Source organism: Moschus berezovskii, chromosome 19, assembly GCF_049115385.1.
Source record: "Moschus berezovskii isolate FMDL1 chromosome 19, NW_MosBer_1.0, whole genome shotgun sequence".
Taxonomy (NCBI): Eukaryota; Metazoa; Chordata; class Mammalia; order Artiodactyla; family Moschidae; genus Moschus; species Moschus berezovskii.
This window is the reverse complement of record NC_142478.1, coordinates 72,453,925-72,460,783: the sequence shown is the minus strand read 5'-3', so window position 1 is coordinate 72,460,783 and position 6,859 is coordinate 72,453,925. Positions and strand designations below refer to the sequence as shown.

Sequence of the window (6,859 nt, the reverse complement as noted above, 5' to 3'; positions counted from 1 at the left end):
GCTGGTGTGCAGCTTGGGGCTGGGAAGGGGGTGCCACCCCTAGGGCTCAGCATCTCTCCTCCACACCCTGCAGAGGCCCCCATCTAAGCCTGTTTCCCTTACTCCATCCCCCCCGGCCCATGGCCACTGCCTGCCATGGGTGAGGGTCACCAGGGTTAAGGCAGAGCAGGGCCTGCTCCCCAGGCCTTGATCCCTGCCTGACACACAGGGGAGGGCCTCTGGAGCGTAAGTCCTTCTGGAGCCCTCCTCCTCCAGGGGCTGGCCTGGATGCCACTTTGGGCCCCAGTAAGGTACTCGTTCTGGGCCGGGTGCTGGTGCCAAGGGTGGGTGGTTGTGAAGAACTGCCCTCCCATGCTTAGCCCAGGCCTCCATCCAAGTTAGAGGGGTGCAGGGTGAAGTCTGAATCTGTGATACGAGGCGCCCGCTGGCCGCCTACTGAGCTGAGCACATGCCAGGCTGGGCTGGCTGGTTGGCGGCTTGGGTGGGCTTCATCCCTGTCCCCGTTTTACAGAGAAGGAAGCAGAGGAGCTGAGTGGGAATGTGAAGCCGATCCAGACTGGGACCCAGAGCCCCTCGCTACCTCTCCCGACTAGGGCAGCCTGACTCCGCATTGAGGACCCAGGCAGGCAGTGTGGTGACCAGCAAGGGTGAGAACAGGGTGTCCCTGGGAGAGGCCCCCCTTCTGCTGAGGAAGCAGCTTTTCCAGTCAAACAATAGTGGCTGTTCCTGGCAGGCCACCAGGCTGGGCCGGGCGGGGTGGGGATCGCAGGGAGAGGGAGGGAGGAGCAGAGCCTCCCTGGGAGCATTTAGGCATCGCAGGGCTACAACCTTGGCCTGGGACACCCTGTTCTGGTAGAACAGGGGATACTGAGGCTGAGGAGGTCAAGGGTCACATAAACTTTTCAGGGCAAACCAACTACTTCTCACCTCTCGCCGCTCCCCCCTGTGGCTTCCACTGCCACCTGCCCCTGAGATGAGGGCTCGACCTCAGAGGACACTCCCCTCCCCGGCCCTCCAAGGGACTGGCCAGGATGCGGTGGCTGCGGTGTTCCATGGGGACCCACCGAGCTGGAGAGTCTAGAGAGGGCAGGTGCCGCCCCCCTTCCATCCGCCTACCATAAAGGCTGCTGAGCGGGCAGGAGGCCTGCTCAGACCTGCTGGGTCCATTAGACCCGAGTCCTGCTCTAACCTGTTTGATTCGGAGCCTTGGCAGTGGGGCCTGCGGATGCTCGGGCCAGGCAAGGGCCGCTGGAGCACGTTCTGTCCTGCTGCAGGGCCAGCCTCTGTGTGCTCGTGCCTGTGCGTGCCGGGGTCTTTGCAGGCCTGAGGATGCCTGAGCGGAGCCCAGCCCTGATGTGGAAATGAGCCCATGTTGGCACTCACCAGCCTCAGATCTGGGGCGTCTGCCAGTGCTGGGGGCCTCCTTGGGCATGAAGCATGTTTAGGTCTGCTCAGGCCACCTCAGTCCTATTCACGACTGCAGCCTTATGTGTCAGCGGAGAACTGAGGACCCAGTGAGCCCCAGATGCATGGCCCTGTTCCCCCAAAGGTTGGGCTTTGGGCATTTCTGGCCCAAACCAAGTGTTCAGCCTGGTGGCTTTCAGCCCCCTCCCCACCACATGCTGCTCAGAGAATGGCTGGGGCCCTCCCGCTCTGGAAGCTGGCTGACAGAAACAGATGTTGAGGCCACTGAGTCCAAGTCAAGCTTTGCCCTGCCAGTCCACTCACGGGGCTCACAAAGCAGGGAGGGTATGTGTCAATACTAGTCCCGGGCAGCCCTCGCTGGGGGACTTTTGTCCCCGCCACCCCTGCCAGCTCTGGTGGCCCTGCCAGCTCTGAGCCACGAGAGGAAGGCGGGGCAAGGCACCAGGACGCTCTCAGGGCCGAGAACCACACGGCTGCCTGGGCTGCGGCAGCGGACCCCACCCCTAGCACTTTCCAGGAGTTTGGGGGCTGCGTTCTGTGCCAGGCGCGCCTCCAAGGCTCAGCGAAATGAATTCTAAGGCCCAAGGGCAGATAGGACTCCCAGTCTCCGCCGGCTCGGGACCCCAGCGCAGCGGGCGTCCTACGGAAAGCGCGGAACCCCGAAAGGGGGCGAGGCGCGGCCGGGCCCCCGCCGCAGGAGGACTCGACGCGGGTGCGGTCAGCGGGTGATTCCCGAGCCCAGACCGGTGGGGCGGAGCCAGCGGGGGCGGGTGGGGCGGGCCGGACGGAGCAGAGTGAGGCTCCGGCGCTAGAAGGAGGCGTGGCCACCCTGGATTGGCCGCCCGGTCCGCACGGCGTGGCCTCCGGGGAGCTGGCGTAGCTGGCGGCGTGCACTCGGCCGCGCAGCGGCCCCTTTAAGCCCCCCGGCACCGCCCCCAGCGGCCCGCCCCCAGCACCGCCTGGGTCCTGTGGGCCGCGGGGTCGGGTCCGCGCGGGCCGCGATGGAGCTGCACATCCTAGAGCACCGGGTGCGGGTGCTGAGCCTCGCCCGCCCCGGTCTCTGGCTCTACACCCACCCGCTCATCAAGCTGCTCTTCCTGCCCCGCCGAAGCCGGTGCGCGCCCGGGTTCGCGGCACAGATGGGGGTGGGCTGCACTGTCGCTCCGGGACGGGGTCGGGAGATTAGGGCTGTGGTGGAGCCAGCGGGAGCCGGCGGGGAGAGCCTCCCTGCCCCCCTCCCTCCCCTGCCCCGGCCGCCATCCGGCCTGGGCCTACTCTCCCCGGGACCGCCGCCTATCCGGCCCCGTGAGGCCCCCTCCCAGGGCCGGTTACGGCGCAAACAGCCCGGGATGGTCAATGCTTAACCCTAGTGGTGTCAGGTGGGGGCATTCTTTCCTGGCGACTGCGTGGAACTTTTTCCACTTGCCTCCCGTCGGTCAGAGGGGCTGGTCTAGAGGGCTCGAGGTTCGACGGCCTGGGTTTGTAGCCGCGGGTGAGCCTCTCCTCGTGTCCCGGCGTGGAGGTCGGGGAGGCGGAAAGCAGTTCACAGTTCTGGAAACGGGGCACACACCCCACTGTCCTGGGGAGAAAACAGGCTTGAGGGGGCAGGGAGGCCCCCGGCCGGGGTCTACCCGCCCCCTCCGCCCCACCCAGGCTGAAGATGCCCCCCGCCCCCAACCAGGTGCAAGTTCTTCAGCCTGACGGAGACCCCCGAGGATTACACGCTCATGGTGGACGAGGAGGGCTTCAAAGGTGGGGGCTGGGCTGGGGAGGGGGCCTAAGGGAGGAGACCGCGCTCGTCTCTTTGCGAGGTTCTTACCGAATGCTAGGATCCATGGTCGCAAGAGCTGGGGGCCTGGAAGGCGGATGGATCTGGGTTCTAATCCATTTCCACTTTTCACTGGCTGTGTGCCCTTAAGCAAGTCACTTCCCCTCTCTGTTTCCTCTTACGTAAAATGGAATAGTTACGGCTCTGATCTAATAGGGTCCCTCGAGGGCTTTATAAACGGGGCTGTGTGTGAAGGGCGGTTAGCAGCCACTGGCCGGCCAGCAGGGCCTCAAATACAGTTCTGGGGCAAGAATCGGGTTCCTATGGCTATTTCACCAGCCCACCCCACCCCCGCCGTTACTCCCCCCACTGACTCCTCTCTTCTCTGGTGTGTGTCACCCCCTCCCCAACTGGTCTGGCGGCTCCAGGAGTCTGAGAGGGTTGGGGAAGGAATGCAGGAGGAGCAGGCAGCCAGCCCAGGGCAGGGTCCTGGCGGGCCTCCTAGCTGTGCTTGGGCAATTAGCAGCCACCCTGGCCGTGGCCCCTGCTCCGGACTGGACGCCAGCCTGGTCGGTCCCTGATCCTGGAGCTGACATCTACCTCCCTACTCCTGCCAGCCTGGCCCATGCTGACAGGTCTGGCGTCTCAGGCCAGACCACTGGGGCTTCATCGGCAGGCATAGGGCTGCTTCAGGCCTTAGTTTCCCTATTTGTGCAGCAGGAAAGTTTGGATCTGCTCAGAGTGAAGGGCATCCCCTAGCCAACGTGGTCTGCTGGCTCCCCCTGGTGGTGCCACGTAGTATAAGGCCTCTGTTTGCCCACGGAACACTTGTCTTGAGGTCCACACCCTCATCCCATTTTACAGAAGAGGAAACTGAGGCTCAGAAAAGTTAAATCATTTGCCCCAGGTCAACAGAAAGTAGATGGTGAGGCTGGGATTGGAACCCAGCTCTGTCTGAATTCGGAGCTCCGATCCTAACTGGGAAGTTTCAATCCCTGACAGGCCAACACCCGAAGCACCTCTGTCAGTCCTTGCAGACACGCAGGTCTCAGGAGCAGAACTTGGGGGAGGAAGACAGCTCCAGTCTCCAGACCTGACCCGACCTTGGTAGAGCTCCCCGTAAGGCTCAGACAGGGAAACTGAGGGCAGGGGCTAGCCCAGCAGGCCCTGACCGGGCCTGTGCCCCCTGCCCCACAGAGCTGCCCCCGTCCGAGTTCCTACAAGTGGCCGAGGCCACGTGGCTGGTGCTGAACGTGTCCTCCCCCAGCGGCGCGGCCGTGCAGGCTGCCGGTGTCACCAAGATCGCCCGGTCGGTGATAGCACCGCTGGCCGAGCACCACGTGTCCGTGCTGATGCTGTCCACCTACCAGACAGACTTCATCCTGGTGAGTCTCCCACAGGTGCTGGGTTGGGGAAGGAGGAGGAGGGGTGGGCAGCAGGGTGGGCCCCACGGGTGCTTGGGGACCCATGCGTTGTGCCTCTCCTGGCCCAGGTGCGGGAGCAGGACCTGTCCGTGGTGATCCACACGCTGGCCCGGGAGTTCGACATTTACCGAGAGGTGGGCGGGGAGCCTGTGCCGGTTGCCAGGGACGATTCCAGCAACGGCTTTCCCCGTGCCCAGCATGGTGAGGGTCGCTCTCTGACACCCGGGCCTCGGCGGGGGCTCCTCTTCCCACCGGGGGCCCTTCGCTTGTGCAGGTGGGGCTGTGGGTTTGGGGAGACCAGCTGACACAGACCCCCCTCCTCACAAGAGGGGGCGGGGAGAACCCAGGCAGGTTTCTGCAAGTGCTGCTGACCTACTCCCAGCCCAGGCTGTCTCTCTCTGGCTGGCCACCAGGGGGCGCCCCCGCCCACAGTCGCCCTTTCACCTCCGCCACCATCTGGCCCTTCCCCAGCAGGGCCCAGCCCCACGGTGCACCCCATCCAGAGCCCACAGAACCGATTCTGCGTCCTCACGCTGGACCCCGAGACGCTGCCAGCCATCGCCACCACCCTCATCGACGTCCTCTTCTATTCGCATAGGTGGGCCCTCGTTGGCATCGGTCCTCACACCTTGTTCCCGAGCTCCTTCCCACCACCTTCTGCCCACCCCTGGGTTCTGCAGTTCTGTGCCCTGTTCCGTGGCTGGGGTTCCTGGCTGCCTGTGACACCCCTGTCCCCTGCACCGAGGTCCAGGCAAGGTCCCAAAGCCACAGCTAGGGCCCCCTCCCCACCCTGGCGTGGGCAGAGCCACCTGAGCTGTGTCCTGGTCAGGCCCTCTGGACCTGGGGTAAAATCCTCTTTGTCACATCATCCTCTCCCGTCCCCAGCCATACCAGCAGGTCAGGGCCCTCAGACGAGGGGTGAGGGCCGGGGGCCAGGAGGATATGCCCAGGGCCCCCTGTGCCAGCCCCTTTGTGGGCATGGAGCCCGACTAGGAGGTGGAGCGGGCAGAGCTCCTGAGCCTCCCCTCCTCCCCAGTCCCCCTAGGGAGGTGGCTTCTGGCGGTCCGGGATCCAGCTCCATCACCTTCTTTGCCTTCTCCCTCATTGAGGGCTACATCTCCATTGTCATGGATGCTGAGACGCAGAAAAAGTAGGTGACCCCTGACCCCAGGTGGTACACAGGCCCTCGGCCAGCCCCAGGGAGGGGGGAGCTAGAGCGTCCGCCACTGAGGTCAGCAAGCTGACCTCCTCCTGGACTCACAGCGGGGGCAAGGGTGGACCGGGGTACCCCTGCCCACCGCCCTCCTGCCACCCCAGGTTCCCCAGTGACCTGCTGCTGACCAGCTCCTCGGGCGAGCTGTGGAGGATGGTGCGCATCGGTGGACAGCCCCTGGGCTTTGGTGAGGGGCCACGCCTGGTGTCGGGGGCTGCGGAAAGGCTGGGGCCTGGAGGGGCGGTGCGGGGGGGACCGGGGTGACCCACATGGCCCCCTCCTTGACCCTCAGACGAGTGTGGGATCGTGGCCCAGATCGCAGGCCCCCTGGCTGCGGCTGACATCTCCGCCTACTACATCAGCACCTTCAACTTCGACCATGCCTTGGTGAGCCCCCTGGCTGGGGAGGGGGCCCTGGGGGGAGGGGGAGGGGCAGGGTGGCCCTGACGTCTCCCTGTGCCCGCCGGCCCACAGGTGCCCGAGGACGGTATCGGCAGTGTCATTGAGGTCCTCCAGCGCCGGCAGGACAGCCTGGGCTCCTGAGGCTCCGGGGTGGGCAACAGCAGCCTCCGGGTTCTCCCCTTGCCCTCTGGCTTCCAGAGACTTCTCAAAGCTGTGCGCTCCAGCTCTGGGATGTTCCTGCAAGGGGGGGCCCCCTCCTTCTGCTCTGTGTATGTAAGCTGCGAGCAGACACCGGCTCTCAATGTGGCCGCCGCGTGTCTGCCCAACGCAGGAGACGTGGTGCTCGGGGCTTCCTCCAGGAAGCCCTCAACCCATCACTGCCTGCGGGGCCTCGGGGTTTGCACATTCCCTGCCTGAGGTCTGAGCCTCCCCCATCTTTGCGCCGCCCCCGGCTGGGTTGCCTGACCCAGCAAAGGAGTTCTGACTGTGCCTTCCCTTCCTGGGGCCTCCAAGAAAAGTATTTTTACATCTCTCTCTCTCTCTCCTTTTTAAATCAACTTGTTAATAAAGAGCTTATACTGAGCAGACCAGGCTGTGGTCCTTGGGGTCATCTGAGCCTCAGCCACA

General features: G+C 64.8%; 1 protein-coding gene across 2 annotated transcripts; it reads left to right on the top strand.

Moving 5' to 3' along the window:
• The first annotated feature begins 2,265 nt into the window (after positions 1 to 2,265).
• On the top strand, positions 2,266 to 6,820 carry CASTOR1 (cytosolic arginine sensor for mTORC1 subunit 1). Of its 2 annotated transcripts, none has more exons than XM_055405420.2 (9): positions 2,266 to 2,539; positions 3,107 to 3,177; positions 4,391 to 4,578; positions 4,686 to 4,818; positions 5,089 to 5,215; positions 5,654 to 5,767; positions 5,935 to 6,017; positions 6,123 to 6,217; positions 6,305 to 6,820. In XM_055405420.2, the coding sequence occupies exons 1-9, from the start codon at positions 2,427 to 2,429 to the stop codon at positions 6,371 to 6,373; spliced, it is 993 nt and encodes a 330-aa protein (XP_055261395.1). In that variant the 5' UTR covers positions 2,266 to 2,426; the 3' UTR covers positions 6,374 to 6,820. The 2 variants fall into 2 exon arrangements, with proteins under 2 accessions (XP_055261395.1, XP_055261396.1); XM_055405421.2 differs by having other exon boundaries at positions 2,269 to 2,539; positions 5,092 to 5,215.
• Positions 6,821 to 6,859: the final 39 nt, after the last annotated feature.

Bases quoted from the DNA above. Each gene is read 5' to 3' on its own strand.
- CASTOR1 (XM_055405420.2), top strand. From the start codon at position 2,427: ATGGAGCTGCACATCCTAGAGCACCGGGTGCGGGTGCTGAGCCTCGCC. The intron at 4,819-5,088 runs GTGAGGGTCGCT...GCCCTTCCCCAG, and splicing joins CTTTCCCCGTGCCCAGCATG to CAGGGCCCAGCCCCACGGTG. The intron at 5,768-5,934 runs GTAGGTGACCCC...CTGCCACCCCAG, and splicing joins GATGCTGAGACGCAGAAAAA to GTTCCCCAGTGACCTGCTGC.